Source organism: Phyllobates terribilis, unplaced genomic scaffold (genome assembly GCF_046119375.1).
Source record: "Phyllobates terribilis strain yellow unplaced genomic scaffold, ASM4611937v1 Scaffold_14__1_contigs__length_39327217, whole genome shotgun sequence".
NCBI classification, from domain to species: Eukaryota; Metazoa; Chordata; class Amphibia; order Anura; family Dendrobatidae; genus Phyllobates; species Phyllobates terribilis.
Genome location: NW_027362774.1, coordinates 11,493,149 through 11,513,095, shown reverse-complemented (window position 1 = coordinate 11,513,095; position 19,947 = coordinate 11,493,149). Strand labels below are relative to the sequence as shown.

The following is a 19,947-nucleotide window of genomic DNA, read 5'->3' as shown; positions in this document are numbered from 1 at the left end:
GCCACAGGCTGATCACCTCCATGCCACAGGCTGATCCCTCCATGCCACAGGCAGATCCCCTTCCATGCCACAGGCTGATCGCCTCCATGCCACAGGCTGATCCCTCCATGCCACAGGCTGATCCTTCCATGCCACAGGCTGATCGCCTCCATGCCACAGGCTGATCCCTCCATGCCACAGGCTGATCCCTCCATGCCACAGGCTGATCGCCTCCATGCCACAGGCTGATCCCTCCATGCCACAGGCTGATCCCTCCATGCCACAGGCTGATCACCTCCATGCCACAGGCTGATCCCTCCATGCCACAGGCTGATCCCCTTCCATGCCACAGGCTGATCGCCTCCATGCCACAGGCTGATCCCTCCATGCCACAGGCTGATCCTTCCATGCCACAGGCTGATCGCCTCCATGCCACAGGCTGATCCCTCCATGCCACAGGCTGATCGCCTCCATGCCACAGGCTGATCCCTCCATGCCACAGGCTGATCCCTCCATGCCACAGGCTGATCCCTCCATGCCACAGGCTGATCCCTCCATGCCACAGGCTGATCACCTCCATGCCACAGGCTGATCACCTCCATGCCACAGGCTGATCACCTCCATGCCACAGGCTGATCCCTCCATGCCACAGGCTGATCGCCTCCATGCCACAGGCTGATCGCCTCCATGCCACAGGCTGATCGCCTCCATGCCACAGGCTGATCCCTCTATGCCACAGGCTGATCGCCTCCATGCCACAGGCTGATCCCTCCATGCCACAGGCTGATCCCTCCATGCCACAGGCTGATCCCTCCATGCCACAGGCTGATCACCTCCATGCCACAGGCTGATCACCTCCATGCCACAGGCTGATCCCTCCATGTCACATTGCCGCATTGATGCAGTAATTGATGCACAAGGAGCCGCGACCAAGTACTGAGGCATTTACTGAACAGACATTTCAGGAGGATGACAAGCTGTTGTTATAGAGTATTCTAATTTACTGAGATAATGACTTTTGTGTCTTCATTGGCTGTAAGCCATAGTCATCAACATTAACAGAAATAAACACTTGAAATAGATCCCTCTGTGTGTAATGACTCTATATAATAGATCCCTCTGTGTGTAATGACTCTATATAATAGATCCCTCTGTGTGTAATGACTCTATATAATAGATCCCTCTGTGTGTAATGACTCTATATAATAGATCCCTCTGTGTGTAATGACTCTAGATAATAGATCCCTCTGTGTGTAATGACTCTATATAATAGATCCCTCTGTGTGTAATGACTCTATATAATAGATCCCTCTGTGTGTAATGACTCTATATAATAGATCCCTCTGTGTGTAATGACTCTATATAATAGATCCCTCTGTGTGTAATGACTCTATATAATAGATCCCTCTGCGTGTAATGACTCTATATAATAGATCCCTCTGCGTGTAATGACTCTATATAATAGATCCCTCTGCGTGTAATGACTCTATATAATAGATCCCTCTGTGTGTAATGACTCTATATAATAGATCCCTCTGTGTGCAATGACTCTATATAATAGATCCCTCTGCGTGTAATGACTCTATATAATAGATCCCTCTGCGTGTAATGACTCTATATAATAGATCCCTCTGCGTGTAATGACTCTATATAATAGATCCCTCTGTGTGTAATGACTCTATATAATAGATCCCTCTGCGTGTAATGACTCTATATAATAGATCCCTCTGTGTGTAATGACTCTATATAATAGATCCCTCTGTGTGTAATGGCTCTATATAATAGATCCCTCTGTGTGTAATGACTCTATAGAATAGATCCCTCTGCGTATAATGACTCTATATAATATAGGAGGTTCACTGTTTGTATTGAAGAACTGAAATAATTAACTTTTTGATTATATTCTAATTTTAAGAGAAGCACCTGTAAAGATATACACAGACACACACACATACATACCGTATATACTTGAGTATAAACCGAGGCACCTAATTTTAACACAAAAAAACTGGGAAAACTTATTGACTCGTGTATAAGCCTAGGGTGGGAAAGGCAGCAGCTACTGGTAAATTTCCCTATCCTGGTATGTATGGCCCCCTCATCCCCAATCCTGGTATGCATGGCCCCCTCATTCTCAATCCTGGTATGCATGGCACCCCTCACCCCCAATGCTGGTATGCATGGCCCCCTTATCCCCAATCCTGGTATGCATGGCACCCCTCATCCCCAATCCTGGTATGTATGGCCCCCCTCATCCCCAATCCTGGTATGTATGGCCCCCCTCATCCCCAATCCTGGTATGCATGGCCCCCCTCATCCCCAATCCTGGTATGCATGGCCCCCCTCATCCCCAATCCTGGTATGCATGGCCCTCCTCATCCCCAATCCTGGTATGCATGGCCCCCCTCATCCCCAATCCTGGTATGCATGGCCCCCCTCATCCCCAATCCTGGTATGCATGGCCCCCCTCATTCTCAATCCTGGTATGCATGGCCCCCCTCATCCCCCAATCCTGGTGTGCATGGCCCCCCTCATCCCCCAATCCTGGTGTGCATGGCCCCCTCATCCTCAATCCTGGTATGTATGGCACCCCTCATCCCCAATCCTGGCATGTATGGCACCCCTCATCCCCAATCCTGGCATGCATGGCACCCCTCATCCCCAATCCTGGCATGTATGGCCCCCTCATCCCAATCCTGGTATGCATGGCACCCCTCATCCCCAATCCTGGTATGTATGGCCCCCTCCATCCCAATCCTGGTATGTATGGCCCCCTCCATCCCAATCCTGGTATGTATGGCCCCCTCCATCCCAATCCTGGTATGTATGGCCCCCTCCATCCCAATCCTGGTATGTATGGCCCTCCATCACTGCACACATTAAAAAAAATAAACACTCAAACTTACCTTCCTCCCCTCTGCTCCAGCACTGTGTCCTGTTCTGCCAGCAGCAGCTCACCTCCGCATCTGAGCAGTGCATGATGTCACTGCCATGTGCCCTCAGACGTCGAGGTGAGCTGCGGGGATATTCATTCCTCTCCACGCTGGAACTATGTCATGGAGAAGAGTGAATATCCCTGTTCTTTAGGGGCGTGTGCACAGTGTCAGCAGTGCCGCAGCGGCTCAGCTGTCTTGTGTGCCTGCTACTAAAGAGAATGCATATTCACCCTTCTCCACGCCCATGGGAGTGGAGAAGGGGAAATATGCATTCTCTTTATTAGCGGGCACAGAGGAGTAGCAGTAGCTGCTGCGTTGCTGACACTGTGCGCACGCCATTAAAGAAATTAATATCCACCCCTCTCCTCTCTCATGGGCGTGGAGATGGGTGAATATTCATTTCCCTTTATCAGCGGGCACACATGGTGGCTGCAGCAGCGGCGTGTGCCCCACTCCTCCGCCACGGCAACCCCCCTACCCTTATCCACCACCGGACTATGTATATATTCGAGTATATGCCGAGGGGGCTTTTTCAGCCTAAAAAATGGGCTGAAAAAGTCGGCTTATACTCGAGTATATATGGTATATAAATATATATATTTATATATACAGTACAGACCAAAAGTTTGGACACACCTTCTCATTTAAAGATTTTTCTGTATTTTCATGACTATGAAAATTGTACATTCACACTGAAGGCATCAAAACTATGAATTACCACATGTGGAATTATATACTTAACAAAAAAGTGTGAAACAACTGAAAATATGTCTTATATTCTAGGTTCTTCAAAGTAGCCACCTTTTTCTTTGATGACTGCTTTGCACACTCTTGGCATTCTCTTGATGAGCTTCAAGAGGTAGTCACCGGAAATGGGTTTCACTTCACAGGTGTGCCCTGTCAGGTTTAATAAGTGGGATTTCTTGCCTTATAAATGGGGTTGGGACCATCAGTTGTGTTGTGCAGAAGTCTGGTGGATACACAGCTGATAATCCTACTGAATAGACTGTTAGAATTTGTATTATTGCAAGAAAAAAGCAGCTAAGTAAAGAAAAACGAGTGGCCATCATTACTTTAAGAAATGAAGGTCAGTCAGTGTGAAAAATTGGGAAAACTTTGACAGTATCCCCAAGTGCAGTTGCAAAAACCATCAAGCGCTACAAAGAAACTGGCTCACTTGAGGACCGCCCCAGGAAAGGAAGACCAAGAGTCACCTCTGCTTCTGAGGATAAGTTTATCCGAGTCACCAGCCTCAGGAATTGCAGGTTAACAGCAGCTCAGATTAGAGACCAGGTCAATGCCACACAGAGTTCTAGCAACAGACACATCTCTTCAACAACTGTTAAGAGGAGACTTTGTGCAGCCGCCTTCATGGTAAAATAGCTGCTAGGAAACCACTGCTAAGGACATGCAACAAGCAGAAGAGACTTGTTTGGGCTAAAGAACACAAGGAATGGACATTAGACCAGTGGAAATCTGTGCTTTGGTCTGATGAGTCCAAATTTGAGATCTTTGGTTCCAACCACCGTGTCTTTGTGCGACGCAGAAAAGGTGAACGGATGGACTCTACATGCCTGGTTCCCCCCGTGAAGCATGGAGGAGGAGGTGTGATGGTGTGGGGGTGCTTTGCTGGAGACACTGTTGCGATTTATTCAAAATTGAAGGCATACTGAACCAGCATGGCTACCACAGCATCTTGCAGCGGCATGCTATTCCATCCAGTTTGCGTTTAGTTGGACCATCATTTATTTTTCAACAGGACAATGACCCCAAACACATCTCCAGGCTGTGTAAGGGCTATTTGACCAAGAGGGAGAGTGATGGGGTGCTGCGCCAGATGACCTGGCCTCCACAGTCACCAGACCTGAACCCAATCGAGATGGTTTGGGGTGAGCTGGACCGCAGAGTGAAGGCAAAAGGGCCAACAAGTGCTAAGCATCTCTGGGAACTCCTTCAAGATTGTTGGAAGACCATTTCTGGTGACTACCTCTTGAAGCTCATCAAGAGAATGCCAAGAGTGTGCAAAGCAGTCATCAAAGCAAAAGGTGGCTACTTTGAAGAACCTAGAATATAAGACATATTTTCAGTAGTTTCACACTTTTTTGTTAAGTATATAATTCCACATGTGGTAATTCATAGTTTTGATGCCTTCAGTGTGAATGTACAATTTTCATAGTCAAGAAAATACAGAAAAATCTTTAAATGAGAAGGTGTGTCCAAACTTTTGGTCTGTACTGTATACACACACACACATATACATACAGACATATTATATATATATGCATATACACACACATATAAATACATACATATATATATCCATACACATACATACCCTGCAGCCGCCATTATTCTACAGCAAGCGTCCATTATGTAGTGCTGAAACTTTGGATTAGTTTGGGGGAAAAAAAAAGAAAAAGCTTTGCACTCACTTGATCCAGTTCATTAGCTGCACAGTGTCGGGGTCGTAGAATTCCCGCAGTTCGGAGATCTCCTCTGTCATCCGAGGCCAGAACTAAAAAGAAAGGACCGAACGCACTTAGTAATGATGGAAAAGGCAAAACAATTCCCGTGATCTGTCCTACAGAAGCAAGCTACTGTCCTCTGTTATCACCATCATGTTGGATAATATAGGACGTTGCTCAAAGGGAATAATAATCTGTTGCTCCGGCTGATAGAAAACGACATCTCCGTGGGCTGTTGAGGTATGCTGGGAGTTGTAGTTTTACAAGAGCTGGAGGGCAATCATTGTCTCTAGGATATTAGAATGTATTTATACTGTACCGGTGCTTTCTTTGCTCCAGATTAGAGATACGTGAACCCGAACTAGAGAGAAAGAGAATTTTCCTGCTCCAAACTTCGGGTTCCCATTGTTTCCAATGAGTTTCGGGTTCTGGTTTAAGTTCGGATACAGTTCTGGTACCCAAACCGAACTTTGGAATAAAGTTTGAGTTGGGTAGCAAAACCCAAACTTCCACGGGTCCACTCATCCCTACTCCAGATCACAAAAGTGGCTGCATGAATGAAGCTTTAATTCTTCCTTTCACCAACATAAATGTTTTGTCTTATTTTCCAGAGCTGCAAACAAGAAGATCTGTGGGGTAAGAGATATAATCAACACTTTCTTACCTTGCACACCACGGCGACTAGCACCAGTATGGAGGCGGAATATCGGAGGGCGCTGGTCTGGAAAAGAATGAATTCTTTAAAATTAGATGTGTCCAACCTGCGACCCTCCTGCTGCTCATATAACTCCCTTCCAAACCACAGCTGTAACCTTCTTTACTGCAGGGCAAAGGTTCACGTTACCCTATAAATACCCTAGGGCAAGGCAAAATGCCCCTGCCCCCCCGACTGCCAGCATGACCCTACAGATCCCTCTGGATCCGGAGATCACGACTGTAAGGAAACTTTCCTTTGTTCCCAATGTGATCCTTGAAATAGGACTATGCTGCCATCTAGTGCACTGAAGCAGTAACACAACCAAGGTCTACACTCTAAAGTAGGCCTTTTTTTTAACATTACTATTATTTTAATCACTTATATAGCGCCATTAATTCTACAGCGCTTTACAGACATTATCGGCACTGTCCCCATTGGGGCTCACAATCTAGATTCCCTATCAGTATGTTTGATCTAAAGATTTAACCCCTTCTGTTTTTGCGCTTTCATTTTTTTTCCTCCCCTTCTTCCTAGAGGCCACAACTTTTTTGATTTTTCCGTCCCCATAGCTGTTTGAGACCTTGTTTTTTTGCAGGACGAGTTATACTTTTGAATGCAACCATTTATTTTACCATGTGACGCACTGCAAAGCGGGAAAAAAATTCTACGCGAGTTGAAATTGCAAAAAACAGTGCAATTCCAATACTGTTTTTTGTTTCACTATATGGTAAAATTGATCTGACAATATGATTCCCCAGGTCAGTACGATTACGCAGATACCAAACACATATAGGTATTTTTTTCCACTGAAGTGGTGAAAAAAAAATGTAGGAATTTGTAAGAAAATTTTTTTTTTTTGCTTTTGTCACGATTTTCCGAGACCAGTAGCGTTTTTATTTTTTCGGGATCTGGGGCCGGGTGAGGGCTTATTTTTTTGTGCCCTGAGCTGATGTTTTTACTCGTACCATTTTCGGGTAGATAAGATGTTTTGATACCTTCTTATTGCATTTTATTGTATTGTCGCAGCAACTAAAAGAACCCACAATTCTGGAGTTTTAATTCCTTTTTCTCGTGACACCGTTTACCGATCAGATTAATATATTTTGATAGATCAGACATTTCTGAATTGTTTTATTTTTTATGGGGTGAATTGAACTTGTTTTATTTTTTTCATATTTTAGAACTTTTTTTTTTTTTTTTTACTTTTCACTGAATTTAATAGTCTTCCTCAGTTATGTGCGGTGAAAGATGTGTGCTTAGTGTGCGAGGAACTTGAATACTTTCTTAGCGAGAAGGGTTGTTTTTTTTTCGTTATAAAGATTTCTTCTGCTTTTTTCATTCTTAGATTTTTTTTTTTTCTTTAAAGAAAACAATATAATATTTTTGTTTAAAAGGGCAGAACAGTCCTCCGAATCCTCCTCTTGTCATCGCACTGGTTTCCTGTGCAGAGGGGGCTTGGATCAGTCTGTTCGCCAGTTAATTTACATGGAAGGGCTTAAGAACCATGTTTAGTATAAGGACGCAGAATTCAGACGTCCTAGCAAATTACTCTTGAGATCGGACAGCATGGCAGCGGGTCTCCCGACCTAAGCATGACGGCTGCATAGAATGATATCAAGCTGTGACGCTCGGGAGACTGGCGGCCAAGTCAGTGCATTGCGGGCCGATCTCGAATTTGCATGAATGTTTGAATGAGCCCTAACAGGGAGACCAGGACTCGGCACATTTCTTGCACTAACCCTTTGTGGTGTGTAGAGACGCAGCAGTCTTAGAGCAGTTCCCCAAATGTCCATACTGGCGAGTCCAAAAGAAGCGATCACGCACATGTGGGACGTCCAGAGATATTTCATTCTGCAACCAAACACATCAGAGTTGTTCTTGGTTTCATGATGAAATGCAACAACGGTCCAAGTTTTGATAATTCTCGCCCAGATGTGGGCACACCTCATAGTGCTGATGGCCAAGCACCCGAACAGGAGATTGTGCATTAGGTTGTATGCGACGTCGGCCCTCACTAGACACGTCTTCTGTTCCTGCTGATTCGCCTTCTTAGAAGTTGAAGGATTACTGGAAATAACAAAAATAAATAAAAAAAAAAATTATATATATATATAGTACAGACCACAAGTTTGGACACACCTTCTCATTTAAAGATTTTTCTGTATTTTCATGACTATGAAAATTGTACATTCACACTGAAGGCATCAAAACTATGAATTACCACATGTGGAATTATATACTTAACAAAAAAGTGTGAAACAGCTGAAAATATGTCTTATATTCTAGGTTCTTCAAAGTAGCCACCTTTTGCTTTGATGACTGCTTTGCACACTCTTGGCATTCTCTTGATGAGCTTCAAGAGGTAGTCACAGGAAATGGTTTTCACTTCACAGGTGTGCCCTGTCAGGTTTAATAAGTGGGATTTCTTGCCTTATAAATGGGGTTGGGACCATCAGTTGTGTTGTGCAGAAGTCTGGTGGATACACAGCTGATAGTCCTACTGAATAGACTGCTAGAATTTGTATTATGGCAAGAAAAAAGCAGCTAAGTAAAGAAAAACGAGTGGCCATCATTACTTTAAGAAATGAAGGTCAGTCAGTCTGAAAAATTGGGAAAACTTTGAAAGTGTCCTCAAGTGCAGTTGCAAAATCCATCAAGCGCTACAAAGAAACTGGCTCACATGAGGACCGCCCCAGGAAAGGAAGACCAAGAGTCACCTCTGCTTCTGAGGATAAGTTTATCCGAGTCACCAGCCTCAGAAATCGCAGGTTAACAGCAGCTCAGATTAGAGACCAGGTCAATGCCACACAGAGTTTTAGCAGCAGACACATCTCTTCAACAACTGTTAAGAGGAGACTTTGTGCAGCAGGCCTTCATGGTAAAATAGCTGCTAGGAAACCACTGCTAAGGACAGGCAACAAGCAGAAGAGACTTGTTTGGGCTAAAGAGCACAAGGAATGGACATTAGACCAGAGGAAATCTGTGCTTTGGTCTGATGAGTCCAAATTTGAGATCTTTGGTTCCAACCACCGTGTCTTTGTGCGACGCAGAAAAGGTGAACGGATGGACTCTACATGCCTGGTTCCCCCCGTGAAGCATGGAGGAGGAGGTGTGATGGTGTGGGGGGCTTTGCTGGTGACACTGTTGGGGATTTATTCAAAATTGAAGGCATACTGAACCAGCATGGCTACCACAGCATCTTGCAGCGGCATGCTATTCCATCCGGTTTGCGTTTAGTTGGACCATCATTTATTTTTCAACAGGACAATGATCCCAAACACACCTCCAGGCTGTGTAAGGGCTATTTGACCAAGCAGGAGAGTGATGGGGGGCTACGCCAGATGACCTGGCCTCCACAGTCACCAGACCTGAACCCAATCGAGATGGTTTGGGGTGAGCTGGACCGCAGAGTGAAGGCAAAAGGGCCAACAAGTGCTAAGCATCTCTGGGAACTCCTTCAAGATTGTTGGAAGACCATTTCCAGTGACTACCTCTTGAAGCTCATCAAGAGAATGCCAAGAGTGTGCAAAGCAGTCATCAAAGCAAAAGGTGGCTACTGTGAAGAACCTAGAATATAAGACATATTTTCAGTTGTTTCACACTTTTTTGTTAAGTATATAATTCCACATGTGGTAATTCATAGTTTTGATGCCTTCAGTGTGAATGTACAATTTTCATAGTCATGAAAATACAGAAAAATCTTTAAATGAGAAGGTGTGTCCAAACTTTTGGTCTGTACTGTATATATATACACACACTTCTATATATTATATTTATTAATAAATTATATATATTAATTTATTAATTACAATTATAACAGCTTTGGTGATACATCCGAGTGGCGGATCAATGTACTATGAACTATGGAGATAAAAGAAATAATCGTCGGCCCCGGCTTCCAAATGTTAGGAACATAATGAAACACACCATAAACTCGAAGGTGCCACTAATAGAGACAAAAATAAAACCAGATTCATTACCTGAGGTTACAGAACACAGTGATGGCGGTCGCAACGGTGAAGAAAAAGAGAGCGATAATAAAAGGGTAAAGGAGGAAAGAATCTGAGAGTCTCTCGAACGTGTCCAATGGCAGAAGCTGGAACGGCTCCTCGCAGAGGTAAAGGTTGGCATCGAAGTCTCTAGAAAGAAGTGAGAGGCAGGATCAGTCTGTGGTGGGAAGAGGACGGCATGGAGGCGCTGCCCTGAACCCACCGACATCCAGGATAGATGTCAGAAAGGTTTATTAAGTCGGCAGCTGAGGACACACGGCCGTACCGATACTGCTCCTCCGAACTGAAAAAGTGCTGACATTAAAGGGGAATCATTCATTTGTCCCATTAAAACGCAGTAACGCTTCCATCGATCACCGTGGACTGACCTTGTTTTGAAGCCCATCTTGGCCTGGATAAACTTGAAGATGTGCTCATCCGACTGCAGCTTCAGGATTTTCTGTTGCAGAAATTTTTTAAAAAAAAGTAAAGTTTTAGACACAATCTGGAAAATCTTTGGAAAAAAAAAATATTTTAATGTTCTTATTGTACTGCACACAGCACAAAGAAATAAAAAACATACCTGTCCCCAAAATAAAAATCTGAAAAAAAAACTAAAAATAATCAAATTATAGAAAAAAAAAAATTCTTCCTCTCCTCTGCCAGAGTCATAAGGCTGTACATGCATTAGGCCCCGACTCCGTTCTCATGAACGGAGTCAACCTACCTTGACTCCGTTCTCATGATAAAAGGGTGAGACCCCCCCCCATAGGTCACACATGTGTCACAAGTTAACCCCTTTAAGACTAAGGTAGACGGAGGTCGTTTGGCGTCACGTTCCGCCATGTTATTTCGCGCTTACCTTCACACACACATTTATCAACGCCGTGAGACACAGGACAATGGCCACGTGAAGACAGAGGTTCCAAATCCTTCTGTGAAGACGGCCGCTTTTAAGGTTTTTCTAAACGAAAGGAGAATGTGAATAATTAATCCTTAAAGAACTTTCTGAACTATCACAATAGCTTGTAAGATCAACGTGATGCAAGATTTCTCAATTCTGAGATATTCTCTGACAAATGGTGCTCAATAGTCTGGAAAATAAATGGTTGGCATCGGAGCGGTACCAGTATGCGCTGGCACCTCTGCTGGGCCGTAACAGCACCGATGCTGCGCCGTAACAGCACCGATGCTGCGCCGGAAAAGCACCGATGCTGTGCCGGAACAAGACAAGCTAGTAGGATTTCCCCCACACCAATATGATCAGGATCGATGCTCACCTGCAGTTTCTGGGCTGTAACCGCTGCCAAAATGAAGCTGAGGAGCAGAGATCCGAGAATCATGGTATTAAAGAACTGCATGAAACACACCAGGACCAGGCTCGCCGCTTGCATCACGTACAGGCTCCGCACCTAGAACCAAAGAATTGAATATCTCAGTCACTGAGCGCCAGGATCTGATCACCTCCTCCGAGATTTTTGTTCATATCCGTTATGGGGTTTACTTATGAATTTTGTATGACTTAAGTTCAATCCCGATGTTGTAAAAAAGTTTCTTAAACTTTGTTTGTTCTCTGTGAGTGAAAACTTTGTTTATATACAATTTGTCCTGACCGCGCCTAACTGGATGTTATATTACAAAGTTCTAGGACTTTTCAATATACACACACATATGAATCTGCAGTTATATTTCTGCTACCGTTAAAAAGGGACGCCCTAAGAAGAAAAAACACTGGAAAGTGACAGCAGAAACTCCAACAAGGACCAGTTGGACTGAAGGTGATCTAGTAAGTGGCAATGCCGCCAGGCGTTAAAATGTCACTTTCATGGAGACATATCAAAAATTGGGGTTCTGTCCAATTACATGGAACACGGTTTATTTCCTACACTTTTAAGGCTTATTAAATCTTCCTTAAAAATAAGCCATTGCCAGTCCGGGGCGGCCCCTTTTACAAAAGTGTGGGCAGCCTCAGACAGGTGATTTTTCATCAAATGTGGCAAAAAAGAGTCCCAAATGCAACCTTCCTCCTAAAGAACACAATTTTCTAGCAAAAGTCGGGTCCAAACTTCTGGGTTGTGTGATTTTACAACTTTAAAAATTGAACATAGCTTATCCGGAAGAAAATCTGCCACCAAAAGGGAATAGCAGTGCCCTCCTTTCCTACCCCCATAAAAGCCATCCCTTTCCCTAACCTCCTCAGTGACAAGACGATACACGGGAATATGTCGGCACTACAGATATGACGCATCAGGATACCATGGAAGTCTGAAGCATTGAGCCGAGCGTTGGCCTCACCTTGATAGACGGTATTAAGTCCAGACAGTCCAAAGAGAAGAAAGCGAGACCTTGTATGAGAAGAACGAACTGGTTGAACTGCCAGGTGAGGCTGAAGATGAACGTGGAGATGTAAACTACAAGAAGGGACAGTCTCTGGATAGGAACATGAAATTAAATCGACATATAAAAGAAAGATAAAGAGAAACTTGCAAACAAGTCACAATCAAGCTATTCCTGAAGACTCAAAGGCTAGAAAATTCAGGATATCACTTTTTTGACTTTACTCTAATATCAGTCCGCTGTACTCTGGTCGTCCGGCAGCCGATGGTCCAGGCTCAAGTACTGGTTCGCTGAGGAGGGATGGGCCGGATGAGCCAGCAAAGTCAGTCTACCAGAATATTCTGCACTTACTGCTTTTAAAGGTGATAGTCCAGGTCTCAAAAAATAGGATATTCCTGCTATCTGAACGGCAAAGAAGGGCAGCGCCCAGTTTTCTCGAAGAGGAATGGTAAATTCAACCCGGGTTGTGTCAATCCTGTCCAAGAAAAAAAAAAAGAACGATTATACGGTAAGAAGAAATCTGTCCGTACGGGACAAAACATGAGGCGAGATTATCAATAAAAGTAATAATAATCATATTCCTATTAGCGCACATTGGATTTTTGGGCTGAAAATAGCAGTAAACAGGATGAAATATTAACGATTATTCATCCAGAAGCTGTAAATTACCCTACACTGCGGACTTCACCTTTCAAGGTAAAAGATGCAACAAATCTACAAGGTTTAGATTTTTCTACAGATTTTTCGCTCTGACAGCGTATTCCTTCATGTCTAAGGTGGGGGTACCCTTCAAAGTGGAAGTATTTTCTCCTTGTGTAAAAATTTGTTGATGTGGTTTTTTTTGGAGCGTTTTTCAGGATCCCAAAGTTCAGCTTTGCTTCCACCACAGAAGCATGAACACAGGTCATCAACGCAAGACATGTGAAACCATATTAACCAGAATTTCAAATGTAACAGTGGGGGGGGAGGTGAATTGTTCAGGAATAGTTTTTCTAAGACACTGGCAGTGCATTGAGTTTGTAGGACACTATTTATTTTCACACTATGGGGTCTGCCTTTGAGTTGCTCAGGGATTGTTCAATTCCACTCCTCTGTTGGCCACAGGTATTGTTCAATCTCACACCTAGCTCAGTCAATGTTTACATTCAACACATCACAAATTTAATTAAACTGTCCTAATCCAAACTCCCATTCTCAGGTGACCAAGACAAGATGGTAAAAATCACAAAAATATAAGTTTCACATACTACTGTACTTGCTTTTTTTCACTAAAAAGTTGGATGACAACGCCTATGGGAGCTGTAAAGATAGCCAAATCTTTACAGTTTCCATAAGGGTTGTCATCCAGCTTTCCTAGAAGAATGAATGGTACATCCCATAAGAAAAGTTGCAGGTGGGAGATACATCTTTCTAACCCCTTGCTAACAGTTTTTATATTTATCATTCATGGTACACAGAACTTTTACCAAAACTTTCAGGAAAAAAAACAAACTGCTTCTCGTTTATGTTCCATAGAACTCGTGCCTGTCTGATGTAGTAATCACAGATAAAAGAAGAGAGGATACATAGGATAAGGTGAAGCCAAAAAGTCATTTATTAAACCAACACGTGAAGGACAGATATGTATTCCGACGTTTCAGCTATACAACTTCTCTCAATGATATCTGTATCTACCAGTACAAACATAAGATATTAAGATATGCAGACAAAGGATATATACACATACAAGTACTTCTCACTAAATTAGAATATCATCAAAAAGTTACTTTATTTCAGTTCTTCAATACAAAAAGTGAAACTCATTATATAGAGTCATTACACACAGAGGGATCTATTATATAGAGTCATTCCACACAGAGGGATCTATTATATAGAGTCATTACACACAGAGGGATCTATTTCAGGTGTTTATTTCTGCTAATGTTGATGATTATGGCTTACAGCCAATGAAATCACAAAAGTCATTATCTCAGTAAATTAAAATAATTAACAAAAAACACCTGCAAAGGCTTCCTATGCGTTTAGAAATGTCCCTTAGTCTGTTTCAGTAGGCTCCGCAATGATGGGGAAGACTGCTGACTTGACAGATGTCCAGAAGGCAGTCATTGACACACTCCACAAGGAGGGTAAGACACAAAAGGTCATTGCTAAAGAAGCCGGCTGTTCACAGACTGCTGTATCCAAGCATATTAATGGAAAGTTAAGTGGAAGGAAAAAGTATGGTAGAAAATGGTGCACAAGCAACCGAGATAACCGCAGCCTGGAAAGGATTGTTAAGAAAAGGCCATTCAAAAATATGGGGGAGATTCACGAGGAGTGGACTGCTGCTGGAGTCATTGCTTCAAGAGCCACCACACACAGACGTATCCAGGACATGGGCTACAAGTGTCACATTCCTTGTGTCAAGCCGCTCATGACCAATAGACAACGCTAGAAGCGTCTTACCTGGGCCAAGGAGAAGACGACCTGGACTGTTCTCAGTGCTCCAAGGTGTTTTCAGATGAAAGTAAATTTTGCATTTCATTTGGAAATCAAGGTCCCAGAGTCTGGAGGACGAGTGGAGAGGCCACAATCCAAGCTGCTGGAGGTCTAGTGTGAAGTCTCCACAATCAGTGATGGTTTGGGGGGCCATGTCATCTGCTGGTGGAGGTCCACTGTGTTTTATCAAGACCAAAGTCAGAGCCGCAGTCTACCAGGAGATTTTACAGCCCTTCATGCTTCCCTCTGCCGACAAGCTTTATGGAGATGGAAATGTCATTCTCCAGCAGGACTTGGCCCCTGTCCACACGGCCAAAAGCACCAATACCTGGTTTACACACAACAGTATCACTGGGCTTGATTGGCAGCAAACTCGCCTGACCTTAACCCCATAGAGAATCTATTATAGAGAATCTATGGGGCATTGTCAAGAGGAAGATGAGACTCCAGACCCAACAATGCAGACGAGCTGAAGGCTGCTATCAAAGCCACCTGGGCTCCATAACCCCTCAGCAGCCACAGGCTGATCGCCTCCATACCACAGGCTGATCACCTCCATGCCACAGGCTGATCCCTCCATGCCACAGGCTGATCACCTCCATGCCACAGGCTGATCACCTCCATGCCACAGGCTGATCACCTCCATGCCACAGGCTGATGCCTCCATGCCACAGGCTGATCCCTCCATGCCACAGGCTGATCCCTCCATGCCACAGGCTGATCCCTCCATGCCACAGGCTGATCCCTCCATGCCACAGGCTGATCGCCTCCATGCCACAGGCTGATCACCTCCATGCCACAGGCTGATGCCTCCATGCCACAGGCTGATCACCTCCATGCCACAGGCTGATGCCTCCATGCCACAGGCTGATCACCTCCATGCCACAGGCTGATGCCTCCATGCCACAGGCTGATGCCTCCATGCCACAGGCTGATCCCTCCATGCCACAGGCTGATCCCTCCATGCCACAGGCTGATAGCCTCCATGCCACATTGCCGCATTGATGCAGTAATTGATGCACAAGGAGCCCGACCAAGTATTGAGACATTTACTGAACAGACATTTCAGTAGGACATTTTGGATTTTAAAACATTTTTCAAGCTGTTGTTATAAAGTATTCTAATTTACTGAGATAATGACTTTTGTGCTTTCATTGGCTGTAAGCCATAATCATCAAGATTAACAGAAATAAACACGTGAAATAGATCACTAATATATATATATATATATATATATATATATATATATATATATATATATATATATATATATATATATATACACACACACACACACACACACACAGTTCCTTGTGAAAGTATTTGGCCCCCTTGAACTTTTCTACCTTTTGCCACATTTCTGGCTTCAAACATAAAGATATAAAATTCTAATTTTTTTGGGGGAAGAATCAACAACAAGTGGGACACAATCGTGAAATGGAACGAAATTTATCGGATATTTTAAACTTTTTAAAAAAATTAAAAACTGAAAAGTGGGGCGTGCAATATTATTCGGTCCCTTTACTTTCAGTGAGGATCTCTGAATGATCCAATATTCTCCTAAATGACTGGTAATGATCAATAGGATCCACCTGTGTGTAATCAAGTCTTGGTATAAATGCACCTGCTCTGTTATAGTCTCAGGGGTCTCTGCTCTGTGATAGTCTCAGGGGTCTCTGCTCTGTGATAGTCTCAGGGGTCTCTGCTCTGTGATAGTCTCAGGGGTCTCTGCTCTGTGATCGTCTCAGGGGTCTCTGCTCTGTGATAGTCTCAGGGGTCTCTGCTCTGTGATCGTCTCAGGGGTCTCTGCTCTGTGATAGTCTCAGGGGTCTCTGCTCTGTGATAGTCTCAGGGGTCTCTGCTCTGTGATAGTCTCAGGGGTCTCTGCTCTGTGATCGTCTCAGGGGTCTCTGCTCTGTGATAGTCTCAGGGGTCTCTGCTCTGTGAGAGTCTCAGGGGTCTGTATCAAGTGCAGAGAGCATCATGAAGACCAAGGAACACACCAGGCAGGTCCGAGATACTGTTGTGGCGAAGTTTAAAGCCGCATTTCGATACAAAAAGATTTCCCAAGTTTTAAACATCTCAAGGAGCACTGTGCAAGCGATCATATTGAAATGGCAGGAGTATCAGACCACTGCAAATCTACCAAGACCCGGCCGTCCCTCTAAACTTTCATCTCGAACAAGGAGAAGACTGATCAGAGATGCAGCCAAAAGGCCCATGATCACTCTGGATGAACTGCGGAGATCTACAGCTGAGGTGGGAGAGTCTGTCCACAGGACAACAATCAGTCGTACACTGCACAAATCTGGCCTTTATGGAAGAGGGACAAGAAGAAAGCCATTTCTCAAAGGTATCCATAAAAAGTCTCGTTTGAAGTTTGCCACAAGCCACCTGGGAGACACACCAAACATGTGGAATAAGGTGCTCTGGTCAGATGAAACCAAAATCGAACTTTTTGGCCACAATGCAAAACGATATGTTTGGCGTAAAAGCAACACAGCTCATCACCCTCAAAACACCATCCCTCCTGTCAAACATGGTGGTGGCAACATCATGGTTTGGGCCTTCTTTTCTTCAGCAGGGACAGGGAAGATGGTTAAATTTGATGGGAAGATGGACAGAGCCAAATACAGGACCGTTCTGGAAGAAAACCTGTTGGAGTCTGCAAAAGACCTGAGACTGGGGCGGAGATTTATCTTCCAATAAGACAATGATCCCAAACATAAAGCAAAATCTTCAATGGAATGGTTCAAAAATAAACGTATCCAGGTGTTAGAATGGCCAAGTCAAAGTCCAGACCTGAATCCAATCGAGAATCTGTGGAAAGAGCTGAAAACTGCTGTTCACAAACGTCCTCCATCCAACCTCAATGAGCTCGAGATGTTTTGCAAGGAAGAATGGGCAAGAATATCAGCCTCTCGATGTGCAAAACTGATAGAGACATACCCCAAGTGACTTGCAGCTGTAATCGCAGCAAAAGGTGGCGCTACAAAGTATTAACTCAAGGGGGCTGAATAATATTGCACGCCCCACTTTTCAGTTTTTAATTTTTTTAAAAAGTATAAAATATCCAATAAATTTCATTCCACTTCACGATTGTGTCCCACTTGTTGTTGATTCTTCCCCAAAAAAGTAGAAATTTATATCTTTATGCTTCAAGCCAAAAATGTGGCAAAAGGTAGAAAAGTTGAAGGGGGCAAAATACTTTCACAAGGCACTGTGTGAGATATAGAGATATATATATGTATGTATATATATATATATTATATACACACACACATATACAGTACAGACCAAAAGTTTGGACACACCTTCTCATTTAAAGATTTTTCTGTATTTTCATGACTATGAAAATTGTACATTCACACTGAAGGCATCAAAACTATGAATTACCACATGTGGAATTATATACTTAACAAAAAAGTGTGAAACAACTGAAAATATGTCTTATATTCTAGGTTCTTCAAAGTAGCCACCTTTTGCTTTGATGACTGCTTTGCACACTCTTGGCATTCTCTTGATGAGCTTCAAGAGGTAGTCACCGGAAATGGTCTTCCAACAATCTTGAAGGAGTTCCCAGAGATGCTTAGCACTTGTTGGCCCTTTTGCCTTCACTCTGCGGTCCAGCTCACCCCAAACCATCTTGATTGGGTTCAGGTCTGGTGACTGTGGAGGCCAGGTCATCTGGAGTAGCCCCCCATCACTCTCCTTCTTGGTCAAATAGCCCTTACACAGCCTGGAGATGTGTTTGGGGTCATTGTCCTGTTGAAAAATAAATGATGGTCCAACTAAACGCAAACCGGATGGAATAGCATGCCGCTGCAAGATGCTGTGGTAGCCATGCTGGTTCAGTATGCCTTCAATTTTGAATAAATCCCCAACAGTGTCACCAGCAAAGCCCCCCCACACCATCACACCTCCTCCTCCATGCTTCACGGTGGGAACCAGGCATGTAGAGTCCATCCGTTCACCTTTTCTGCGTCGCACAAAGACACGGTGGCTGGAACCAAAGATCTCAAATTTGGACTCATCAGACCAAAGCACAGATTTCCACTGGTCTAATGTCCATTCCTTGTGTTCTTTAGCCCAAACAAGTCTCTTCTGCTTGTTGCCTGTCCTTATCAGTGGTTTCCTAGCAGCTATTTTACCATGAAGGCCTGCTGCACAAAGTCTCCTCTTAACAGTTGTTGTAGAGATGTGTCTGCTGCTAGAACTCTGTGTGGCATTGACCTGGTCTCTAATCTGAGCTGCTGTTAACCTGCGATTTCTGAGGCTGGTGACTCGGATAAACTTATCCTCAGAAGCAGAGGTGACTCTTGGTCTTCCTTTCCTGGGGCGGTCCTCATGTGAGCCAATTTCTTTGTAGCGCTTCATGGTTTTTGCAACTGCACTTGGGGACACTTTCAAAGTTTGCCCAATTTTTCGGACTGACTGACCTTTATTTCTTAAAGTAATGATGGCTACTCGTTTTTCTTTACTTAGCTGCTTTTTTCTTGCCATAATACAAATTCTAACAATCTATTCAGTAGGACTATCAGCTGTGTATCCACCAGACTTCTGCACAACACAACTGATGGTCCCAACCCCATTTATAAGGCAAGAAATCCAACTTATTAAACCTGACAGGGCACACCTGTGAAGTGAAAACCATTTCCGGTGACTACCTCTTGAAGCTCATCAAGAGAATGCCAAGAGTGTGCAAAGCAGTCATCAAAGCAAAAGGTGGCTACTTTGAAGAACCTAGAATATAAGACATATTTTCAGTGGTTTCACACTTTTTTGTTAAGTATATAATTCCACATGTGTTAATTCATAGTTTTGATGCCTTCAGTGTGAATGTACAATTTTCAAAGTCATGAAAATGCAGAAAGATCTTTAAATGAGGTGTGTCCAAACTTTTGGTCTGTACTGTATATGTACACACATACATATACTCAAATGAGCCACCCAGTCCAATGAGAACCTCATCGCATTCAAACAGTCCCTCACTACTTTCAAGTCCACACTCACTGCAGCAAAGTAAACCTACTTCTCATCTCTCATATCCTCCCTGTCTCACAATC

The 19,947-nt window shown here is 43.8% G+C and overlaps 1 protein-coding gene across 2 annotated transcripts in view; it reads right to left on the bottom strand.

Annotated features, from left to right (window-relative positions):
* The window catches only part of DPY19L3 (dpy-19 like C-mannosyltransferase 3), a 74,212-nt gene that overhangs the window by 24,747 nt on the left and 29,518 nt on the right, over positions 1–19,947 (bottom strand). For both annotated transcript variants that reach the window (XM_073659670.1, XM_073659671.1), the window contains exons 7-16: positions 12,755–12,878; positions 12,362–12,496; positions 11,347–11,478; positions 10,929–11,030; positions 10,456–10,526; positions 10,058–10,216; positions 8,022–8,144; positions 7,817–7,928; positions 6,045–6,101; positions 5,348–5,430 (exon numbers count right to left, since the gene is read on the bottom strand). In XM_073659670.1, coding sequence (XP_073515771.1) covers positions 5,348–5,430; positions 6,045–6,101; positions 7,817–7,928; positions 8,022–8,144; positions 10,058–10,216; positions 10,456–10,526; positions 10,929–11,030; positions 11,347–11,478; positions 12,362–12,496; positions 12,755–12,878 — 1,098 coding nt within the window. The remainder of the gene's footprint in view (positions 1–5,347; positions 5,431–6,044; positions 6,102–7,816; positions 7,929–8,021; positions 8,145–10,057; positions 10,217–10,455; positions 10,527–10,928; positions 11,031–11,346; positions 11,479–12,361; positions 12,497–12,754; positions 12,879–19,947) is intronic.